We start from the raw sequence: 25,449 nt of genomic DNA on the forward strand, positions 1-25,449 counted from the left end.
ACTCTGGATAGCTTACAACATATATTTGAGCTTCACCTCTTTTCACTATAGCTGTATACTTTCTATGTTAGAAAATGCATGTTACTCAGTTTCATTTTGCTCCAAATAAGGGGAAAAGTACAAGCAAAGGTACAACTGCCAAACCTTAGTCTGAGGATTTGTGTGAAGTGCATCTTCTCATTCTACTTGCAACCATGGGTTTTTTTGTCATAGAACGGCATTCCGGCACCTTTTTTTGAACGGAAGAACCATTTCCTTCTAAGCTGCCAGTGCGAGTACAAGTATGCTGCAAAGTGATTTTGCGGACCCCCAGCAACCTGATCCGGGCTCTGGAGGCCTAGAAAAGGCCTCTGCCACCTGGATCTATGCTTGCAGAGTGATTTCTCACCCCTCCCCCACAGCCAATCCGGGTTCTGGAGGCCTGGAAAAGACTTCCGGAGCCCAGATCAGGCCGCTGGGGGGGGCCCACAAAATTTCTCTGCAGCCATGGATCCAGGCTCCAGAGACTTGGAAAAGGCCAGATTGGGCAGCAGGGGGAGGGGGGCACAAAATCACTCCATGGCCATAGATCCGAGTGGCAGAGGTCTTTTTCAGGCCTCCGGAGCCGGGATCCATGGCTATGGGGGGGTTTGTGGACACGTCCCCTGGCCTCAGATCGGAGCGGCAGCAGGCACCGCGGCAGAGAAGAGACAGACCTTTTCCAGTTGAGTGATCTGCGCCTGGGAAGATCCCTAAAGCTCCCTAAAGCGGTTTCTTCTCCCCCCCCCCAGCTCTGTAAAGGGCTTTCAAATGGAGCTAGAGCTGTCCATGAGTTCCGAGACCTTCTTTTTTTTTTTTTTTTACAAAAAAAGCACTGCTTGCAACTATTGTTTGCTGATCTTGAATAGGGCTAAGAATTTGAGGATATGTTTTTTTTAAAAGAACAGTTCCTGCAGGAATCAAACAAATGGTTGAAAGCAGCAGTTGATTAAGAGAATGGATTCTTGGATAGATTTCAGAGTCATTTCTTTATCTCCTAATATGTTTTTTTTCCTGTCGACTAAGGTAGGGAAATACCTTTCTCTTTTCTATACAAAGTGCTGAATTCCACATCAGACTGGGGAGTCTATAGAGAAAGATTGCAGGAAATGTGGAAGCTTGACCATAGCCTAGCAGCAGATTTTACTAAAGCTCAAAGAGTTTATGGAGTTGTGGGCATTTAAAGTCTAAAACAGACATGTCAAACACAAGGCCTGGGGGCCAGATCTGACCCGCAAAGTGGTTTCATGTGGCCCACGAAGCCATCCTGGAAACAGTGAGGGAACGGCCCCCACTGCCTCAGCCCTGGCCCAGGGACCCTCCTTCTGCCAGAGACCCTCAGATCTGTCCCACTCCTGCCCAGGCCCCCATAGGCACCCTTGACGCGAATGATGTAGAGCTGGCCACGCCCACCCAGTAGGCCTTATGCACTCTAGCCACGCCCACCCAGTAGGCCACACCCACCCTGACCACACCCACCCGGCCCCTTGAGGGCAACCGCAATGCTGATGTGGCCCTCAATCAGTGCTTTTTTTGTAAAAGAAAAAGGTGCCGGAACTCACACATGTCATACAACCCGCCTTGCCTACCCTACAAGGTTTCATCCAAAAAAGGTGCTGGAACTCCGTTCTGAGCATTCTATGAGAAAAAAAGCCCTGCCCTCAATGAAATTGAGTTTGACACCCCTGGTCTAAAAGAAAGGGAAAGAAAGCCAGGATTACCTAGAAAAGAAGGATCACTTTGGAGTATATAAAATGGCTTTGATTGTTTTTAGGTCATTCTGCTTTAATATTCTCGGGATCATAAAATATAAGTACACAGGGGCATATTATGTGAAACACCAAAACCAAAGCAACAAGAGGATTTTGGGGGATGGGGGGAAAATGTAATTTTAATCCCAAACTCCTCTTGTTTCAGACCCACACTAATCCCCCCCTCCCATCAACCTGCCTTCTCCAAGATCAGAAAAACGTCCTAAGGTAGCCCCACAAAAATGGGCCCCTCTAGGAACTCCATTTTGCTTCCCAGGGTCCAGCAGTGATATAGGAAATGGATGGGGTAGGAAGGGTGAAGTTAAATCTTGCCAGCTCCATCTGGAGTGGCTCTGACTTCAAATAAGCCACCCCAGAATTTTAGAAAATATCTATTAGAAAGAAAAGCTCTCATAGGCATAGATTCAATAGGTATATATTTACACATGGCCTCTCAAAGAAACACTTAATAACCAGTTCTTCTCGTATCTTTTGGGCCTTCTGTTTAGAAAGAGAGATTACCGTATTTTTCGGACCATAAGACGCACCTGACCATAAGACGCACCCAGTTTTTAGAGCAGGAAAACAAGAAAAATATATTCTGAACCAAATAGTACCGGTATACTAGGAAGGAAGGAGGGGAGAGAGAGAGAGAAGGAAGGAAGGAAAGGAGGAAGGAGGGAGGGAGGGAGGAAGGAAGAGAGAAGGAAGGAAGAGAAGGAAGAAAGAAAGAAAGTAAGGAGGGAGGGAGGGGGGAGAAAGAAAGAAAGAAAGAAAGAAAGAAAGAAAGAAAGAAAGAAAGAAAGAAAGAAAGAAAGAAAGAAAGAAAGAAAGAAAGAAAGGAAGGTAGGTAGGTACCGGTAGTTTCTTTTCCCTGAATAGGTTTTCTAAGATGCCGAAGCAATTTCAAACAATTAGCAGTATTATCTTGCAAATGGGAAATCACTTCCAATAAACTTCGCAGAGAAACCTGCAGGGACAACTCCTCACAGCTTTGCTGGGGCAAGTCGCCTATGAGGTTTAGTTTAGCAAAAACTATTTCTTTAGCAGCGAGGTAAAAGAAAGAAAATGTGCGCGCGCAGGGAGGGGGAGGCAGTCAGAAGGCATGGCAGGCACGTCCGTATTTCCTCCCCTGCCGACCAATCACAGGGGCGGGGCATTCCACGTCTTCATTCAATCACGTCTCTCCAATGGAGCTGATGGACTGCGTTGACTGAACGGGAGACAAGTGTTTTCGCTTACCTTCGGACCATAAGACGCACCTCGTTTTTCCACCCACTTTTGGGAGGGGAAAAGTGCGTCTTATGGTCTGAAAAATACGGTAAATTATTATTAGCACTAGGCTGTCTTCCAGTGCACCTGACATTTGGGAGGAGAAGGTGGTACAGGAAGTTAGCCAGTGTTTGGGGTGATTAACACAGGTGGGTAAAGCCAGGATTGTCTTCTTTTTTGATTTCACTCCATTTAGGGAAAATCATCTAAAGATTAACACATTTAAGCATGATGGGAAAAAGTGCCAAGAAATCATTTTTCCCCTATTGTCTTCAATCTGAGGGTCACAAAATAGATTTGGAGGCTTTGAGCCACCACAGTCCTTAGGTTGCTCATCCACGACTTCATCTATTTTTATAAAATTCAAATCAGAACCAAAGATTTTTTTTTTCATATTTTCAGATGGCACCTTCTTTACTCAGAACATTTGGGTGCAAATTGAAAAGCATCTCCCAAAGTGACTATGGGCTCTCCCCAAAAGGGGAACTGCACATAGTAATATATCCATTGAAATTATCTGTTGCTTTAACTATCTCAAGAATGAGAATGGGTGCAAAACATTTTGGGGGCTTAGAAAAAGAACATTATATACAACGATAAGCGTCACAAATTTTTAAAAGTTTAACTATTATCTTAGTGAGGGCTATTTTCTTGTTAAACCATCAAAAAAATAAATTTAAGGAAACTGAAATCCCAGATTGCAAAGTTAATTTCTGGTTTGATACAAGACAGAGATTCAGTGGTGACTCTCTGTGGTCAAAATGAACACTACAGCTGAATATGACATTTCAACTCATATTTTAAACACCAGTTTGGTCCTCTTTTTTTACCCAAGCAGCTGCCTTAAGTGACATTTTAATGGAAATAATCTCCGGGAAAGAAAATACAGAAATCTATGCCATTGCATGTGGACCGTTTGTTCCATGTGGGTGGCACATAGCTTCTGCTTGCAGAAAATCAAAGCTTGTACTGTATGTTTTGTTCATAGCTTGACAACTGTTAACCATAACTTATGACAGGCTATTAAGAAACATGGATATTTTCAATATGTGTGTTGGTTAAATTTACAACTTCTTCTTCTCTCCCTTTTTTCATATCAAGATATAGACGAATGTTCATTTGAAAGGACCTGTGATCATACCTGTATCAACTATCCTGGAAGTTTTGAATGCTTATGTCACAACGGTTATACATTATATGGAATGACACATTGTGGAGGTTGGAAGATTGACTCTTTTTTATACTTTTTGCATGAAATTCTTTCATAAAGCAATGTTGTCAAAACTGCATTACCAAGAAGGCAGATTTTGAAATAGGCAAAGAATCTTAAAATACGTAAAGACAAAAGAAAATCTAATTTTAAAATGAGAAAACGTTACTCGTATTTGTAGATTTCTTAGCGGTAGTTATTCAGCATTTTAAAGTTTGGTCAATTGTTCCTAACAAGATCGTTTTTCATGTAAATGGCTGCTAAAATGGTAGTGGCTGTGATTCAAATACAGAAGAAAAAGTGTGCTACAAAGAGCAGAACTACTCCTTAAGCAGCTCCGATTATGTGGCTGCCACAATCCCAGGAAGAGATGCTTTTGGTTATAGTGGGTAGAATTGCTGCCTGCAAACCCCCATGCACTCCAAAATACATTTTCCCTTCCCTTCCCTGTGTAGCTCTAGTAATCGTTAATCTAGTTTGCATTTATCATTTTTATTGTTCATGTTTTCCACAGATTATTTTTTTTTAATCCCATTTATATCCCGCCCTTCTCCGAAGACTCAGGGCGGCTTACAATTTAAAGCACAAATCAATGTGCTTAGCAATAGCCCTCATCCTATGTATATGCCTGCTTATTAGGGCTTTCGCCCCCCCCCCAAGCGGCATTATTACAAAGGCAGCTTATTGCCCCCAACAATCTGGGTCCTCATTTTACCTACCTCGGAAGGATGGAAGGCTGAGTCAACCTTGAGCCTGGTGGGACGCGAACCTGCACTAATTGCAGGCAGCTGGTGTTACTTAAGGAGGCATTAGCCCACTGCTCCACCAAGGCTCCTAAATGTCAGAATTGTTTGCTTTCTGCATAATAATTTATTTGTCCCAGCAATCTTTTTTTCAGAATTATTTATATCCTGTGATGATGATGATGATGATGATGATGATGATGATGATTAATGAACAAGATAATATTCTCAATAAATTCCATAATTCATGCCCTACCAAAACAATCAACTCAAATGGTCCCCAAGATTAGTCAGCAGAGGAACCTAGAAAAGGAATAAAAATGGAGAAGCCAACATGCCTCAGATTTACATGTTTGAAAGAGACACAATGCCATTGTCATGTTAAGCTAGGTTGAGGACTGCCTTTATCTCTCATAATTTTCATCTAAAAGGGCTTGAATTTCTGATGAAGAATTATTGGCGTTCCCAAAAAAATTGGGTTAACGCATTTTATTAAAAGGCCTAAATTATTAGGCAGCTCTCTTTATCAGATGCGTAGAGCGGCTAGGCTGATAAAGGTTTTATTTTAGAATGGGAAGAATGGGAAAGCAGGATAGTTATACAGATGCAGAGACAGATTACAAGTGCATTATCAATTGACAATTGTAATGTGTTAAAACCCCATTGAGATTGCCTGAAACTGTTTGATGTGTATTCAGCAACCTCATAAAGCATTTTATTTATTTGCTAGGGCTATTTATTTATTACATAAATGTACAGACCTCCCAACTTAAATCACACTCCCTTTCTGTAGGAATTATCAGACTCCATCTCCAACCCTAAAAGCATGCTGGAAAACCTAGGTCTTCCGTGTGGGGTTTTTTTAAGAAAAAAAAAATCTCAGGAGAGTAACATTCAACCTGATTTCCAGGATGACAGTATTCCAGAAGGGGACAGCAGCTGAGAAGGCCTTCTCTATGACTCTGCAGAAGACACTCCCACTCTATAGAGAATTACAATATAAAGAGTTTAATTCTTTAAGGGGACTTATGACACAAGGTAGTTTTAAGCCAGTCTAAATTGTCATAGAGACAACTTGTAAATATGAACTAAACGATGAAACGGTTATTGCCAAGGTTGAGGATAGCGTAGGATGGGAGAAATAACTACAACTATTAAACTGAATTGTAGCTGGCCGTTTGTTTTGCTGAAGTGAAAGTCTCCCAAGGTTTTTTTGTGATTTTTCTTAACAACAATATAGGAAGTGCTTGGCCATCACTTTCTTCTATGGCAGGAGTCTTCAAAGTTGGCCCTTTTATGTCTTGTGGACTTCAACTCCCAGAATTCCTCAGCCAGGCATGCTGGTGAGGAATTCTGGGAGCTGAAGTCCACAAGTCATAAATGGGCCAACTTTGAAAACCCCTGTTCTATGGTGAGGTTTTTTGGGGTGAATTTACAGTACTTTACTTTACTTTACAGTCTAGTCCAGGGGTAGGCAACCTCGGCTCTTTTATGACTCATGGACTTCAACTCCCAGAATTCCTGAGTAAGCATAGTTGACTCAGGAATTCTGGGAGTTGAAGTCCATGAGTCATAAAAGAGCCGAGGTTGCCTACCCCTGGACTAGTCTAATGTTTCTGAAGCTAGTCAGCTTTGAAGATATGTGGACTTCAACTCCCAGGATTCCCCAACCAGCATGCTTTTTCTGGGCGTTTGGGGAGTTGAAGTCCACACATTTTCAAGCTGCCAACGTTGAGAAACACTGTTCTACTCTATACCCAGATTGTCTGCTATCTGAACACCAGTTGTGGAGATTTGGGGGAATTTTTTTTTTAGGAACAGTGAACATTGATATAAAACATTGCATTTAGTATTATTCAATATTAAAATACAATGTAGTATTTTTTTAAATATCGTTCATGCAAATGGAAACAAAGCCTTACAAGGCAATGCTATCTAATTTAAATATATCTTTAGATGTGGATGAATGTAGCATCAACAATGGAAGCTGTGAATATGGATGCCTTAATACTGTGGGAGCTTATGAGTGTTTATGTCCATCTGGAAAAAAATTACACTGGAATAAGAAAGATTGTGTTGGTAAGTAACACTGTGTAATAGACATTTCCCATTCTTTCGCTTGTTGCATGAATGTCTTGAGTAAATAATTTTTATTTTTCAAGCCTAATATTGTACCCATTCAGTATTTATGGTATATTGTGAGAGGGACTTTCTGCATTTCTCTTTCCTTTGTTGCACAAATTCTTCCTTCCCTTTCATTTAATTCTTAATCACATTTCCTTCATAGTGAGCATTTTCTCCAAAGGAGGTAAAAGTAACTGATTTCAGTTTTATTATTTATTTAGTTTTACATAGTACCAGTTCCCAAGTGGTGTGAGTTGTCAACCAAAAATAAGCATAACATTAGTAATATACTAATAATACAAAAATAATAATCTTTCAAGTCATGTTGGGAATTACAAATGAAAAAATGTAAGTGTTTTGATGATAGTTCTTAAACAAATACAAATCTGAACAACTCCGATTTTAAGGCTTTTCTAAAGGTCTGTAGAGATGGAACACTCAAATTTTGGAGGGGGAGTCTGTTCCATTAGGTGGCTGCTCTTGATGAAAACCAGGAGTTTGTCGCTTTGGCCTAGATCTCATGTTGGTGAAGTACCAACTACCCGTTAACTACCTCTACTCTATCTGGATTGGTAGGATCTACTTGAAATAGATAGTCCAGGCCAGGGGTAGGCAACCTTGCTGGCTCAGGAATTCTGGGAGATGAAGTCCACGAGTCATAAAAGAGCCAAGGTTGCCTACCCCTGGCCCAGGCAGTACCTCAATGTCAGGCTATCTAGGTCAGCACTTTGAATTGTATGTTAGAGGCCTACATGGTATCTTCAGCACCGGTGTGTGAATAGTGATTCTTGTCCTCCAATGAGCATTTGAGACCAACTGCAGATTTTACAGCTGCGCTTTGTATAGCAGATTGAAGGGATCTAACCCATAGGTGAGAAGGATGAGAGATAATGGGGTATGCTTCTTCAGGAAAGAGCAGCTTAAGTGGAAAAAGCTCCCTTAGGACAGCTACAGACTCCATTTTTCTGTCCATCCGTTGCTATAAATCTCAGGATCCTCACGTGAAGAACCTGCTCCTGCAGTGGAAGTACCGGCCTCTCCACATTTACTACTGGAGTGACCCCCCCTTTTTCCCCAAACACAATGGATAATACAGGTAGTCTTCAACTTATGACCACAGTTGAGCCCAAAATTTCTATTGTTAAGTGGGACATTTGTTAAATGAATTTTGCCCCATTTTACACCTTCCTTGCCATAGTTGTTAAGTGAATCACGGCAGTTGGTAAGTTAGTAACCCAGGTTGTTAAGTGAATGGTTTTCCAATTGACTTTGCTTGTCAGAAGTTGCAACGGGATCACATGATCTTGGGACACAGCAACGGTCATAAGCATGAACCAATTGCCAAGCATCTGAACTTTGATCACCTGATCATGGGGATGCTGCAAAGATCTTAACTGTGAAAAACGGTCATAAGTCACATTTTTCAGTGCTGTTGTAACTTTGAATGGTCACCAAATGAACTGTTGTAAGTCGAGGACTACCTGTAATGCCATGGCATTTAGAATATATCTTTAATCCATAGCTTGTTATTTCACTTTGAATTATTTTGTTTCTCATACCTATCAAATTTCATAAAGTATTCCCATGCCATCTCTGACAATTATTAATATGTGATTTTTCAATAGACTGTTTTTTAAAAACCCAAATAAAATATGTAATAAAATAAAAATGTAAATAAAAGTGCTGCCTCTGCAAAGTAGCTGAAGAAATAGTGGACCACCTGGTTAGCTACTGCAAGGAGATTGCACAGACTGACTACAAACAGTGGCATGACAAAGTAGCAACAATGGTGCACTAAAATATCTGCAATATCATTTGTCTACAAGCAAGAACTGGTGGAATCATCAAATAGAAAAAGTCATAGGAAATGAAAAAGCTAAAGTATTCTGGGATTTTAGAAATCGAACAGACAGGCACCTGCCATATAATACCCCAGACTTAACCATTATCAATATAAAAAACAAAAGAAAGTCTGAATATCTAGAGACAGCAGAAGAGAAGAGAAAGAACTAGAGAATATAACAAAATAAAAAGATATAGAACAGCTGTGACAAAATAAAGCAAAGATAATACCAATAGTAATAAGCACCCTGGGTGCAATCTTAAAACAATTGGAGCACCCCTTGGAACACCATCAGCTTTGACAAAATCACTATCATTCAATTGCAAAAGTCACCTTTACTTGGAGCAGCTCACATCCTATGACAATACATCTAACACCATCAAACATCCACAACTGTCTATTCTAGGTCCTTGCAAAGAACTTGATAGGTAGATAAAAATGCCAAATCCAGAGTGCAACGAACCATAAATAATAAAATTAAAGATAATCACAGTTTGTGATTATGAAATGAACAAGGCAGTTAGTGGAAGCCAGCATGGGTTTGTTAAAAACAGATCATGCCAAACAAACTTTATTGCTTTCTTTGATAAAATGACTAAATTAATGGATCGAGGAAATGCTGTGGATATACTATACTTGGATTTCAGTAAGGCATGCAATAAAGTGGACCATAGCCTATTTATTTTTATATTTAGCAAGAAAACATTTTTTTGTTTTGACTGAATAAAAGTGAATAATTACAATTTATTACATGATTTTGACATACAGTATATTGTCATGACATAATGCTACCGCAATGTAACCATATACAAAAGGACATTTTAACAAATATGTTAAGAATTAACCTTTCAACTGCATCAGAATTATTGTATAACTAGAAATTGAGGTTTTGGGTAGAAAAACATGGCCGAGAATGAGGTCAAAGGGCAATTGAACTAGTCGAGGATTACATAGAAGCAGGGGATGGAGCAGAAGCAGGAAGGGACCTGAGATTCTTCCTAGCCATCCTGGTTTAATAAAAGTGAGATGTTCTAGAAAAGAGAAAGCTTTATGAAAAGCTGACAAAGCTAGAAGTGAACCCATAGGGATAGAGGTTCATAAATGGGAAATTCACCTAGGGCTCTCTCAAAAGAAAGACCCAACATTCTGGTTAGCAGCAGAAAAGGAGGGGAACAAGGAAACGACATCCAGATGTCATGAAAAAGATGGCTTGCTGTATCGAATAAGACTTCATCTCTATTTGTTCCCAAAGGAACAAACTGAACAGTTAGTTCATCAGGGATATCACAAAGCAATATTGGAGATAGCTTATAAGAGTCTATGATTTGGACATATGGGTAGGGGTAGGATCACTTGCAGAATTTTGGATAGGATCTATTAGCCAGGGATCTGTGATAGCTCAGTATTGTAGATCCTGTCCTGTTTGTCGATTGGTAAAATCAAAAGGAGACAAAGTTCCTATGGAAATGAACCTTTAATTCCTGTTCTCTTTTCTAAAATAGCCTTGGATATTGTAGGCCCTTCGCCACAATCTATTAAAGCTAAAAACCCTATCCTAGTTGTTGTTGTTGGTTTGTTCTCCAAGCTTGTTATTCAATTTCCAAATGTTTTGTCAGCAAGTAACATCATCGATCCAAGTTCCACTCATGATGTTACCTAGCCTGGTGATGAAATGTTTGGAAACTGAATAACAAGTTTGGAGAACAAACCACCAACAACATCTACCACCTGGGGTTCAAATATTTTCCACCATTTCTATATCCTAGCTGTCTGCAACTATATCACTAGGTATCCTAAAGCAGTTCCATTAAGGAATGTGACTGCCAAAAGAATAATAGAGAAATTGGTCAAAATCTTCAGTAGAGTAGACATACCAAATGAGATTCTTATGGATCAAGGAATCAAGTTTCAGTCAGCATGACTGAAATATTTATCTGCAGATCTAGGAATAAAGGGGGTGGATACCAGTCGTTAACGATGGTCTTATGGAAAGGATGAACCCTCTGAATTAGTCACTTCCTTCCTGCTTTTTTCTTCCTCAGAGATGGTGAAATGTTTGCCCGGTGCCAATCCAGTTCCCAAGGCTCAATTGCTCTGTAGCAAATCAGGAGGAATTGAGAACTGTTTCTTATTCTGTCCATCCAACACCCTTTTCGTTCCAGGTTGGTATCTAAAAACATTTTTCCTCTGGTCCATAAAATAAGTTACACAGAGATGTCTGCAAGGTATATTGAAAAAGGTCAAGATGGTGTCACAACGATGCAATTGAAGCTCCACTCATTTCTACGGGCAGCATACACACTACCTGTATTCTTAACTTTTGACCACACAGAGGCATTAAAAGTGAGTTAAAATACATCTCCGTTAGTACTGTTCAAACAAATAGTTTGTAAATACAACTGGGGACAGGACAAATGGGAAGAATAGTCAGTAAAGCTTTTTGTAAGCTATTACTAATAATTAGGTTATTATACAAAAACGTTGAGCATTGAGGTTGCCCTTTGAGGCCTTTCACTGACCATTCGACCACGGTCCCTGTCAAATAGCTTTACTGGGCTGAATTAGACCGGGACCTTTTGGCCATTTAAAAGCACATTCTTGCCTCCAAACTTTGGGTAGTGAACATTCCAGCTTTTTGAAACTCCTCTATGCTGAGTTCTCTGGCTGGCCTATTCAGGCAGTGAGGGACAATTCTTTGTATCTCCCCAAACTTTTCTGGTTTGCATTGTCATGTGGCAATAGCTGATTAACCATGTGAACAACGAACTTATTTTTCTCTGTTCTGGAAATCATAGTAAAATCATCCCAACCAGCACCAGTAGCAACCTCTTCTAGGGCTCTCTTTGAATGCACTTGTAATATGCTTGTGTCAAACACTTGCCTCATCCCCCAGCCTTAGCCCAATCCTGGGGTGGAAGTTTCTTCACTGTCTGATGAACATTTGATGGGAGGGGAAGGGAACAAAATCCCTACCCTTAATTTGCTTTATAGCCTGTGAAGAAGAACAGCACCATTGACAGGGAGTGTGTGTGTGTGTGTGTGTGTGTGTGTGTGTGTGTGTGTGTACAGCAAATGTTTGTGCTGCCCCAGAACCCATAGAAAGAATCCTTAATGCAACTGTTGATCTAAGCTTTTCTCTGGCTTCATCCTATCCCAAAGCTGGCAGCTATCAAGGGGAAAGTTATTTACAGATATAAATGACTCGGGTGTTTATGATTATCTTGATCAACTAAACATGTGACAAAACTGATTGGGTACATCTGGATGTCAAACCAGCTTTGTACCCAATTACTTTAATTAACATGAATACATATTAACAATATTTCTATAGGTCAGTGGAAGGAAAGGATGACACTGAGATACTTATTTCTCTTTTCATTTTGTTCAGATTCAGAAAATAGTTATTCAGTAAGCTGTGGAGTGCCAGTACAACAGGGCAAGTCACAACAAAAACGCAACAGTACACTACCAGGTTGTATGGGTAAGAACACTGTTTGAAATTTGTTGACATAATTAGTGTAACTTCTTGCATGTTAATAATCTTGGTGAGTGATCCTATTATAGCTTTTGGATATACAATATGAGTTTAAAGGGAAGCTTCTTTAAGGAAATACAAAATACACCTTATCCCAAGATGATGTGACTGCCTGCAATGACATTCTAGAAAAAAAATGTGGGTTGCCCCCAGGTGCATGCCCTACCCAGAAAGCACCTGGTGGCTTCCTCAACAATTTCATCACCTTGTGCCTGGTCAAACTGTGGGATTTGCAGATGACCAGAGTCCTTGGCAAGATAGCAATAGCACTTAGACTTATATGCCGCTTCACAGTGCTTTACAGCCCTCTCTAAGCAATTTACAGAGTCAGCATATTGCCCCCAACAATCTGGGTCCTCATTTTACTGACCTCAGAAGGATAGAAGGCTGAGTCAACCTTGAGCTGGTGAGAATCGAACTGCAGTCAGCAGAAATAGGCTGCAATACTGCATTCTAACCACTGTGCCACCACCATTGTTCCAGCAAGTTACACAGTGAAGAGGCCATTTTTTTTACACCCTGATCGCAATTGCAGGTCCTAACCCAGTGGCTTTGCTGAGAATTATCCAAGCCCTTTGGTGGAAAGGTGGATAGGATCCTGCCCAGAACAGATATAATTTATTTATCTATCAAATTTATATACAGTACCATCCATCACACTTGCATGACTCTGAGCAGTTTACAAATAAAATTTGAAGATTTCTTGGCAGAATGTTGCTCATATCTGTTCTGGGCTGGATGACAGTTGGGTAGAGTCCATGATCATGACCAGGTAGCATCTGTGGAGGGACCTGTTTTTTTTAAAAAAAATTGTGGAACTGGAGGAAGTAGAAAGGGTTCTTTGAATTCTGTCAGTCGTAGGCTAGATCCACGCTCCTGCTGGGTCCTTTGAGTGGCTAGGTAGGTGTGAAGAGGCAATCACTACTACTTTGAGAAAGGAGGTAGCACTCTTGTAGAGGCCTTCCCTGTCTTCAATTTTCACCTTCTCTCCAACCTGCCGTACCTGAGGAAGATTGTTGAGAAAATATTGCAAAATTAGCTGCAGAGAATCCTAGAGGAAACATTCTATCTGGATAATTTTCAGTCGGGTTTCAGGCCCACTCACAGAACTAAAAGGTTCTGTGACTTGTGGGTGCTTCTGGACTCTCAGCTTTGGCTGATGTCCCATTACAACCCTCTTTGTAACTTAACACCACCCTCTGATCTGACTATTGCAACATTTTTTTTTACATAGAACTGCTTTCAGGGATGCCCCAGAAACTACGACTAGTATTAAACTGAGTCATGAGAAACTACTGGCAAAACAATATCCCTAATGTAAAATAATACAGTATTTTCCGGCGTATAAGACGACTTTTTAACCCATGAAAATCATCTCAAAAGTTGGGGGGTCGTCTTATACGCCCAGTCGTCTTATACGCCGGAAAATAGTACATAAATCAATCGAGTGCCCCCGTTCTTGCAAAGCAACTTCAAGCCTCCTTAGTCCAGTCCCCCCTCCAACGTGACTCTCCCTTCCCACCCCCAAGAGCCTCTCAGCCCCTTCCCCTCCCCCTTGCAAACGCCAGACCCCGGGAGCTCTTGCATCTATTCCAAAGGGTGGGTGGAAGGAAAAGCCCGTTTCGGCTCCGGCTTGGCTGCAAGTCAGCGAGCCCGGGAAGGCACGCCCTCCCCTCTCACTGTGGAGGAAGCAGGGCAGGCTGGCATCTGGCGGGAGCCGGCAGGGCAGTCCTGCGCACATGCACGCTCCCTGGCTCCTAAGGAGTCCTCGGGGAGTCATGGCAGGCGCCTCACGCTCTTCCCTCTTGAGGCAGCATCGGCGGAGTCGTCCGGCATCGGGCGGAGGCAGCATCCCCGAGGACTCCTTAGGAGCCGGGGAGCGATGCTGCCTCAAGAGGGAAGAGCGTCGGGCGGGAGCCAGCAGGGCAGTCCTGCACACACGCGCACTCCCCGGCTGCTAAGGAGCGCTCCTTAACAGCCGGGGAGCGCGCGCGTGCGCAGGACTGCCCTGCCAGCTCCCGCCCAACGCCGGACGGCTCCGCCGATGCTGCTTCAAGAGGGAAGAGCGTGAGGCGCCTGCCATGGCTCCCCGAGGACTTCTTAGGAGCCGGGGAGCGTGCGCGTGCGCAGGACTGCCCTGCCGGCTCCCGCCAGACGCCAGCCTGCCCTGCTTCCTCCACAGTGAGAGGGGAGGGCATGCCTTCCCGGGCTCGCTGATTTTCCGGCGTATAAGATGAAAAATCTTGAAAATCATCTCAAAAGTTGGGGGGTCGTCTTATACGCCCAGTCATCTTATACGCCGGAAAATACGGTACCTATTTTGGAATTCCTGAACTGATTGCCAATAGACGTTGCTCATTACCTTTGAAGTCCTATAGCCGTGGTGGTGAACCTATGGCTCGTGTGCCACAGGTGGCACACAGAGCCCTCTCTGTGGGCACACATGCCCTCACCCCAGTCCTAGGCCTTCAGTTGGCTTTTATAAAACCTTTTCACTTTAGGCCTCCACCGCCATGTGCAAAAAAAAAAGGTTCAATCAATCCATCAATTTCAACTTCTCGCGGGGGAAAAAAAGATCTCGCAAAGTTGGAATTGATTGATTGAACTTTTTAGTCCCACCCAGTCTGCCGTTACCACTGCAGCCACGCGCATCCAATGGGCCACACCCACCCGGCACCCAACAGTTTGGACACTTGGTCTCTAAAAGGTTCGCCATCACTGTCCTATAGAAATCGGCACTAGGACCTCTGCCCATCTAATCCAGTCCTTTAAAGAAGACCTGTTGAAAACTCCCCCATGTGGTTTATGATGATATGAGCTACATAACGGCCTGGGGCAGTTCCCACTTTATCTCCTTCTTGAAGGTACATGTAGCATCTTCCTTGTCGATATTCCAAAAGCAAGCCAGGCTGCATTGCTTTGGTGAGCCTCAGTCCTTTGTGGTCCAGAGACACCTGGTAATTTGTGATTTTTTGACTATGCATTTTATTTGGGGCATCGTTATATTCTGCCTGGATTCCATTGGGATTAGGGTATAAACATTGCACATAAGTAAATAAATAAGCCTTTGATTGCTTTCAAAAAAAAAAGAACATTTTTCTTCTCTACCAAACTTCCAGAATTACCAATCCATCATGGTTTTTGTTTCATTAACCTAGCTCAGTAAAAAAAACACAAACACAGTAATATGAAACGTGTGGTGTTTGGTTATTTCATCAAATTTTATGCTACTCACAAGGCCAGCATTAAAAACAGTGATATAAAATTATTGTTTAACCTTTCTCTCATTTATTAAAAAAAATCTCTCCAGGGCTATCTTTTACTTTCTTAAAAACATAGCATAGATTATAATTTCTTTTCTTTCTCTAGACATCTTAATGCCACCCATCAAACAGAGGGCTCGTTTTAAAATTAAAGATGCCAAGTGTCATTTAAGACCTCGCAACAAAGAGAAGATTAAGGAGGCTGGAAAGCAGCAAGTTCTTCTAGGTACAAGACACTAAGGGTTTCTTCTTAATCATTCAGGGGAAAAAACCCAAGTGAAACACTACATTTTTTTTCTTGGTTCTGTTAAATTAACTTTTTGGGCTTTGGTTAATTCTGTTTTACAAGTTGTGGGAACTGTCCTAATGGTTTTCTTTTAATTGCAATGCTAGTGGTACAGTAATAGGGTTAAACTACAGGTAGTCCTCAACTTACAGCCATTTGTTTAGCGACCCTTCAGGTTACAACAGGTGTGAGTGGTCCTCACACCTATGACCCCTGTAGCATCCCCACAATCACGTCATCAAAATTCAGGCACTTGAAAATCAGTATATTTAGAATGGTTGCAGTATCCCAGGGTCATTTGATTGCCCAATTTTTTGACCTTTTTTGCCATGGTTATCAAGTGAACCACTGCAGTTAAGTAAATTACACAGTTTTTAAGCGAATCTGGCTTCCCCCATTGACTATGCTTGTCAGAAGCCATCCTTCTCTCCGCCTTGCTCAACAACAAAATTTCTGGTCCCAATTGTAGATGTAAGTCAAGGACTATCTGTACATAATCCAAAGGGCCCAGTTAACCAACTGAGATTAATCCTAAAAAGGCCTGTGTTTCAATTCTGAAGGGGAAAAAAATCTGCAAAAGAAGAAGAGATATGAAATTGAGGGAGTGGAAAGTGAATGAAGGAGAAGAAAACTAAGCACTAAGTGGATTGTTCATATATCAGATTCCTAAAAAAGAGAAACTATACTGGGGAAAAAAATTGGAGGGCTATAATTTTGAAAAGACTTTTTTCCCAGTGTTAAATAAATGGGTAGCTCGGTCTAATTAAACCGTGGTTTAACTTCTGTTGATATCACTAAAGGAACGATTACGGATATTATAGTATAAAATCTGCTGTCTGCAGTATCTTGTAACTGGAAACTTGCTTATTTCTGATTGTCACTCTCTGCGTTCATTATCAACTGCTGGGGCAAGGAAGGGAGATGGGCAGGTGGCTATCATGTTCATAGGTGTAGGTAGTCTTTGACTTACATCCATAATTGAGCCCAAAATTTATGTTGCTAAGAGAGAAGTTTGTTAAGTGAGTTTTGCCCCATTTGGGGACCAGTTGTTAAATTAGTAACATGGTTGTTAAGTGTAATCTAGCTTCCCCATTGACTTTACTTGTCTGAAGGTCACAAAATGTGATCACATGACCTCGGGATACTGCAACCATCATAAATATGTACCAGTTTTTAAGCATCCAATTGTAAATCACATGATCATGGGGCTGGTACAACAGTCACAAGTGTGATAAACGGTCATAAGTCACTTTTTTCAGTGCAATGGTCACTAAATGAGCTATTGTAAGTTGAGGACTGAGAAGGGGTGAGGAGTTTGAGCCCCTGTCTTAAGTTGCTAGGTTACAACTAGGTTGGTTAGGATTGTACTTCAGCAACATTTGGATAGCCACAGAGTTTGGAATCGGAATAAACAAGTTTTCCTCCATCCATGGATCCCTGTTCTGCTACTTTTTGGTATCTGCTGCCCCTTCAGGACGGTCATCATTTGGAGGAATCCTTTGCAAGGACTGGAACATTCTTTTGACTCTACTTGTCATCATAGATTTACACCCTAGCTCTCTTCTTTTTAAAGCCAAGACATGAGCATAACTAGATATTTTATTTTAATAATAGAAGCAGTGATATGGTTTTCTTAAAGGTATCGATAAATTTCAATACATGGTTTTGGAGGGTTCCTCTAACCCTGATTCATAAAATATTAATACTGTGTGAAGATATTTTTAATGTACCAACCATACTAAAGCTAATGCAGCTGATACCACTGAAATAATGCTACTGTACGGCTTAATATTTTCTATGTTGTTTCTGTTGTGCAAAGGTGGTCAGTTCCCCTGTGCAGACAATTGCCACATAACTTTTGTAAATCTAAAATGTGATTCCTCCAAGAAAAAACGCCGTGGGCGAAAATCTCCATCAAAAGAAGTATCCCATATCACGGCTGAGTTTGAAATGGAGATGAAGTCTGAAGAAGTTTCAGGTTAGTGAAATGTTTCATGTTATTCCTTTGAGCCAGTAGAACGAATGCCACCTTTATAAAGACTTATTTGTGTTGCAGTGCACAGTCCAAAAATTCTTCAGCATCCATATCATTAGATACTGATTAATCAGCATAATATATTTATTAATATGAGAGGTACCCATACAACAATGATGATGAATATTCCACCAATGTATAGCTCCTTCCCCAGAAGGAGCTTGTAATGAGCTTCTTTTATAGTAATTCGTATCATCCACCAACTGTAACTTTTCTGGCTAAAAAAATTGTGTCTAAAAATAACCAATAGTCATAAGATTCTTCAAATAGCTCCAAATAAAAATAAAAGCAGACATATGCCAAACTCTAAATTTTATAAGATTATGATTTTATACAGAAGTAAGAGGTTGAAGTTAAAGAATTGAGTGCTGAATAAGAACAAAGGCAGCCAGGCTGCAGGTTGGGCATCTAGTAGAACCAAAATACAGCTCTAGAAACAGCATGTGAGAATTGAATCTACTGAATCATTAAAGAGATTTCTGAAGATTGTATAATTTCATAAGGAGAGGTTTGCAGTTTTCTTCATGTTAATAAGTAAATGAATTACAAGCAAGGTTTCTAAAGCTATGGAATTTCAACATACTGATTCAGACATAATAGGCATAGCAGGCCACATTGTCTAAGACAGACATGTCAAACACAAGGCCCGGGGGCCGGATGCAGCCCGCGAAGTGGTTTCATGCGGCCCACAAAGCCATCCTGGAAACAGTGAGGGAACGGCCCCCACTGCCTTGGCCCTGGCCCAGAGACCTTCCTTCTGCCAGAGACCCTCAGATCTGTCCCACTCCTGCCCAGGCCCCCATAGGCACCCTTGATGCGAACGATGTAGAGCTGGCCAGGCCCACCCAGTAGGCCACACCCACTCTAGCCATGCCCACCCAGTAGGCCATGCCCACCCTGGCCATACCCACCCAGCCCCCTGAGGGCAACTGCAATGCTGATACGGCCCTCAATGAAATTGAGTTTGACACCCCTGGTCTAAGACATAATCCTTATTAATTGAGATAGATTAATTCAATCATTGATATAAATCCCTTCGTTTTCTTGGAGGTGTCAGTGACTTCAGAAATATATTTTACTCCAGGCACGTTAGAGAACCCAGCAAGGTAGTGAGGCAACTGTGAAAACTGTGAAAAACTAATTCAGCTCTAAATTGTTTCTAATATTTATGTTTCTCCCTCTTAGACACTTGCAATATTGACTGTTTGAGGAAAAGGATGGAACAGAAACTACAAATAGCTATCAAAACCTTGAGAAAATCTATTAACAAGCAGCAATTTTACATTCAGTTTTCTGGGACAGAGTATGAAGTAGCTCAGAAGGCAGCGAAAATTGTCAGCGAAGGACATTCTTGCAGTACTGGGCAAGTGCAGCAAGATGGAAAATGTGGTAAGATTTGATATAAAATGCTTTACTTCACACGCCCAGAAAAATTGTTTCCTTAAGAGAGGATTTTTCCAGATGTTTCTATTGCAGTTCTGATTAATATGTTTTCTGAATTGAACAAACAAGATATTTGATATTTGACTGTATTGTCTGCAATATGGAGACATTTCAGAGCTTGTTTAATATAAATGTAAATGTGCTGTAATATGAGCAACAATGCTACGTGGGGATTTAAGATATTACTCAAAGATTGCAAGGTCTTATCTACTGTAAAGCTGAACAAGAATGTGATTAGTTTAAAGCAGGGGTCGGCAACCTAAAAAAGAAAAAGAGCCACTGGGAACCGGTTCCATCACAAATTAAAAAAAGAGGGAGCCGCGTGCGTGTGTCCATGCACGCGCATGCGCAAAAAGGTTTTTTGCGCATGCGCGGACGCACGCGGCTGCCATTTTTTTAAAAATGAGATGGAACCGGTTCCCGGTTGCCCGATGGCGACGGCCCGTCTGCAAAGCTGCCGCTTTCGGCAGCTTTGCAGACGGGCCGTGGCAGCTTCCTCAAAGAGCGGCGCCCCTGCCCATTCCGAGAGGTGCGCACGCACCTCTCCGAACGACCGGAGGTGCGCGCGTACCTCCGCGCGAATGGGCAGCGGTGCCGCTCTTTCAGGAAGCCCGCCGCGGCCCGTCTGTGAAGCTGCCGAAAGCGGCAGCTTAGCAGACGGGCCGCGGCAGCTTCCGCAAAGAGCGGCGCCCCTGCCCATTCCGAGAGGTGCGTGCGCACCTCTCCGAACGACCGGAGGTGCGCGCGCACCTCCCCAAACCTTTGGGGAGGTGCGCGCGTACCTCCGTGCGAAGGGGCAGCGGCGCCGCTCTTTCAGGAAGCTGCCGAAAGCGGCAGCTTTCTGAAAGAGCTTCCTGAAAGAGCGGCACCGCTGCCCGTTCGCGCGGAGGTACGCGCGCACCTCCCCAAAGGTTTGGGGAGGTGCGCGCGCACCTCCGGTCGTTCGGAGAGGTGCGCGCGCACCTCTCGGAATGGGCAGGGGCGCCGCTCTTTGCGGAAGCTGCCGCGGCCCGTCTGCTAAGCTGCCGCTTTCGGCAGCTTCACAGACGGGCCGCGGCGGGCTTCCTGAAAGAGCGGCACCGCTGCCCATTCGCGCGGAGGTACGCGCGCACCTCCGGTCGTTCGGAGAGGTGCGCGCGCACCTCTCGGAATGGGCAGGGGCGCCGCTCTTTGCGGAAGCTGCCGCGGCCCGTCTGCTAAGCTGCCGCTTTCGGCAGCTTCACAGACGGGCCGCGGCGGGCTTCCTGAAAGAGCGGCACCGCTGCCCATTCGCGCGGAGGTACGCGCGCACCTCTCCAAAGGTTTGGGGAGGTGCGCGCGCACCTCCGCCCATTCGGGGAGGTGCGCGTGCACCTCTCCAAACGGGCGGTGCCACTCTCCATTTGGAGAGGTGCGCGCGCACCACTGCCCGTTGGAAGAGGTGCGCGCGCACCGGGCGGCTGGGAGCCGCAAGAGACGGCTCAAAGAGCCGCATGCGGCTCCGGAGCCGCAGTTTGCCGACCTGTGGTTTAAAGGGATAGTTCTGTTCTGTTCCAGCCTACGACCGGCCCTGTTTGAATGTCAGGGACAACCCCTTTTTATAATCAACAGGCTGGAAATAACCCAACAAAATTTATTTACAAAAGCTAAACGAAAAGTGCAAACAAGACTTAAACCAAAAAGGTTAAATAAGAGTTAAACAATAACAGACCGAGACTCTATCAGAAGCTCTTCAAACGGTTGCCTTCAGCAACCAGCACCTCCCACACATTCCCCTTTTAAACAGCAATCTCAAGGCGTGGCTTCTCATTGCCTTCTCCCGAGTTGCCTCATTGCTTTTCTCTGCTCAGTTCTGCTAGATTGCCTCCTGCTCCTAGCATCCCTGAACAGAGCCAGCTGTGGATCATCTTCTTCCAATCCTTCTTGCTCACACAGCTGGGTCTGAGGAGGAACAAGACGGGAGGGGCCTGGCTGAGAGTTCTGTGGTGCATCAGAAACTTCCTCTGACACTAAAGGCACTCCAAACCCCCCCTCCTCCTCTTCAGAATCGTCCGATTCAGCTGCCAAAACCACAGGCTGACACTGAATCACAACAAGTTGTCCATGATTGATAGTACTATGAAGTCATTGTGAACATAAAAAGTAACTAACAGAGTGTTGATTTTTATTTTCCCAGTTACCTGCAGCGTTGGCACCTATTATAGTGGAGAACATAATCAATGCATTCCTTGCTCACCAGGAACATATCAAGACACAGAAGGTCAGCTCTCCTGCGAACCTTGTCCAGGGAATGATGGGCAAGGGATTGCAGGAGCACAAAGTGTGTTAGGATGTGGAGGCAAGTAGCATTTCATTTCACAAATTTCATTCATAAACAGGAGTGAAAAGTTCATTAAAAATAGGAAAAAAGGAGAAATCTGATGTTGTGATCTGAACCATAAACCATTCTTTGGTATTGACTTGTCTGTGGTGCCTGCTAAATGTTTTCTGGGGTATGCTTAGATCCGGCATAATCAGTTCATGTGAAGCACCAATCAGGTTATTCTGAATGTGTGTGTGTGTCCTAGAATATATCCGATATTTTATACGGTAGTCCTCAACCTACATCTAATCGCTTACCAACAATTTGAAGTTATAACAGATTTCATAGCTACTTATGACCCATTCTCAAGGTTACGACTGCTGTGTGCATGCACTCCACGTCATGAGATCACATTTTGGGAGCTTGGCAACTGGTAACATTTGGTAATGTTGTAACTTGGTAACATTTACAACCAGTTGTAGTGTCCTACTGTCGCATGATTGCAACTTCCAAAGTTGTTTTTTTTAGCATAAAAAGGCAAAAAAAAAAAAAAAACCATAGGAATCCCAAAGAGCAAATGCCACAGGCAATGAAATAAGTGGTAAGCTATATTTATGTGTAAACCATAGATTTATTCCATTTTTAGGGCAGTGTTCTCCTGGGCAGTTTTCTTTTGATGGTTTTAAACCTTGCAGACTGTGTCCCCTTGGCACTTATCAGTCTGAACCAGGAAGGACTCTGTGTTTCCCCTGCGGTGGAGGACTGGGGACAAAATATGAGGGCGCAGTTTCATTTCAAGACTGTGAAACTAAAGGTAGGTTGATGTTCTATCCTTCCATTTACTTAGGGCAGCTCAAAATAAAATATTAGGATGCCATAAAATGATGGATTGATTATGCTTCATCAAGTCTTTTTCAACTCGTAGCAACCATACAAATAGATCCTTCTCTATGATGCTGTATCCCTAACCTATTCTTCCAAATCTCACCACTGAGGAGTCCATCCCCCTTGCTATTGGTCATCCTCCTCCTTCTCTTTCCATCCATCCATCATCAGAGACTTTTTCAAAGAACTAGGTCTTTGCATAATGCACCCAAAGTATGATAATTTAAGGTTGGTCATTTGTGCCTTCAGTGAGGATTTTGGGTTGATTTGTAAAAGGTAGCAAAATGCATCTTGGATAAGACTTTTTGGATAGTGCCAGCCAGATGTGTTTCATTTTTTCTCTCTGTTCCTTTTATCTTGCATATATATTATAAAACAACCGGCCTCTCTTCTAAACAGTTCATTGTTCTCCTGGCCATTACTACAACTCTACAACGCACAGATGTATCAGATGTCCTGTAGGAACCTACCAACCTGAATTTGGTCAGAATTATTGCATCACTTGCCCTGGAAATACAAGCACAGATTTTGATGGTTCCACTAACGTTACACACTGTAAAAGTAAGTTTTCCCTATGATCGGCTATACTTCCAATATTGCTTTGAATGCTACTGCCAGTCATAGCCCACCTGTAAGCTACATGGGTACTATATAGTTGAGCTGAGTTTGAAAATCTTACAGATGAAATTCAGTGATTATTTTATTTGCTTGACTGCTGTGTAAACATTATCAAAATGCAGGATTCACCTCTAAACTCAGCCCAGTCTAAAACCTGATCTATCCTTAGCAGTAGTGTAAGACAGTGAGGTGCAAAGGATCCCAGCCTCAGATCACAACAAGTAAACTGTTCTTGAGCATCAAGGCAATTTTCCCCATACAAATCCTTCTTGCTGCTACTAGGAAATTGAAGGTCTTCAGTGCGATTTCACTTCCTTTCAAATAATATAAGGGTTATGGATAATATATAATATATAATATATAAGGGTTACAGTATCTCAGCAGTCACCTCTCTGCGTAAGAAAGAAGAAATATCTTCTTTAGCAAAGTACATATTCTAAGGGTCCATGACTCTGGAAAAAGTACAGAAAAGAGCAACAAAGATGATCAGGGGACTGGAGGCTAAAACATATGAAGAACGTTTGCAGGAATTGGATAAGTCTAGTCCAGTGAAAAGAAGGAGCAGGGGTGACAGGATAGCAGTGTTCCAATATTTAAGGGGCTGCCACAAAGGAGTCAACCTATTTACCAAAGCACCAGAAGGCAGAAGACACATCAGATGGGAACTAATCAAGGAGGAAACCAACCTAGAACTAAGGAGAAATTTCCTGACAGTGAGAACAATTAAGCAGCGGAACAACCTGCCTTCAGAACTTGTGGGCACTCTATCACTGCAGGTTTTTAAGAAGAGACAACCATTTGTCCAGAATGGTATAGGTACATGGTGGTGAACCTATGGCATGTGTGCCACAGGTGGCACACAGAGCCCTCTCTGTGGGCACTCCTGCTGTCGCCCCAGTCCTGGGCCTTCAGCTGGGTTTTATAAAACCTTTTTGCTTTAGGCCTCCGCCGCCGTGTGCAAAAAAAAAAAGGTTCAATCAATCTATCAATTTCAACTTCTAGTGGGGAAAAAAAAGATCTCGCAAAGTTGGAAATGATTGAACTTTTAGTCCCACCCAGTCTGCCGTTACCACCACAGCCATGCCCATCCAATGGGCCACGCCCACCCAATTGGCCATACCCACCCAGCACCCGACAATACATAAGTGGGTTTTAGGTTGCAGTTTGGACACACGATCTCTAAAAGGTTCGCCATCACTGGTATAGGTTCTCCTGCTTGAGCATGGGGTTGGACTAGAAAACCTCTAAGGTGCCTTTCAGCTCCATTATAAGTACGGCTGCATTAACCTTCTCTTGGTGCAAAGAAATATAACAATCAAGTGTATTATTTTATCATTTTTACTCAAGGAAGACACTGGAGTTTAAACAAGTTAAATTTCGGATATTTCATTTTTGTACATTACTAATTTTGTTCATTGGTTATTTGCTGCTCATTTACAAGTATAACTATTTAGATGTAATCTGTATATCATCCATATTTAATTATTACCTGAATTGGAAAAAAGTTTTTCAGGCCAAGTGTGATTTCTGATGATTTGATAGACACCTGCAGTTTTCTTAGCAAGAAGACAGAACTTTTTTGCCATAGCCTACTCCCAGGGTGGTTTGTCTAACTATAGCGCTGGGATTTTCTGGAGGCATCCCATCCAAGTATTAACCCAGCTTGACCCCGCTTAGCTTTTTGGAGATCAGCTGAGAACAGCCATTGCTGCTATCTGCTGAAACAGGACATAGCTCCAAAATGATATATCTTATAGAGATATATAATAAAATATACATTCGCATATATAACTTTACTCTTGCTTGGCAGAGGGCAAACAGGGTTGGCTGTATGATGATGTCATTTGCATTGAATTAAGCTAATTCAGAGCAAGGGTTCACTGCACCTTGCTAACTCAGTGTAGATTTTAATTTTCTTCTCAAAATAGGAAGCTTTTTTCAGGAAGAGGAAACATTCACACTCAATTTGTCAAATCTGGGTTTGGATTAGCCAAAAAATAAGAAATACCTAACTTTTCAGAAGGCAACATCTGGATCCCATTTGAACTGATGAAAGAGTTTTTACCATTTGACTCTTGTCTTTACATACAAGAAGAGATTAGAGCTGGGCTGCAGTTCACATTTGGAAGCAAACATGTGCTT

At 42.4% G+C, this 25,449-nt stretch overlaps 1 protein-coding gene across 1 annotated transcript in view; it reads left to right on the forward strand.

Annotated features, from left to right (window-relative positions):
* The window catches only part of SCUBE1 (signal peptide, CUB domain and EGF like domain containing 1), a 234,118-nt gene that overhangs the window by 202,876 nt on the left and 5,793 nt on the right, over positions 1-25,449 (forward strand). Inside the window, exons 9-18 of the mRNA XM_081331381.1 lie at positions 4,143-4,259; positions 6,951-7,073; positions 11,004-11,123; positions 12,350-12,442; positions 15,866-15,985; positions 17,865-18,023; positions 19,266-19,469; positions 21,679-21,840; positions 22,451-22,618; positions 23,089-23,250. Of these exons, the coding sequence (XP_081187507.1) occupies positions 4,143-4,259; positions 6,951-7,073; positions 11,004-11,123; positions 12,350-12,442; positions 15,866-15,985; positions 17,865-18,023; positions 19,266-19,469; positions 21,679-21,840; positions 22,451-22,618; positions 23,089-23,250 (1,428 nt within the window). The remainder of the gene's footprint in view (positions 1-4,142; positions 4,260-6,950; positions 7,074-11,003; positions 11,124-12,349; positions 12,443-15,865; positions 15,986-17,864; positions 18,024-19,265; positions 19,470-21,678; positions 21,841-22,450; positions 22,619-23,088; positions 23,251-25,449) is intronic.

This window comes from Vipera berus (genome assembly GCF_964194415.1).
Source record: "Vipera berus genome assembly, chromosome: 6".
Lineage (NCBI taxonomy): Eukaryota > Metazoa > Chordata > Lepidosauria > Squamata > Viperidae > Vipera > Vipera berus.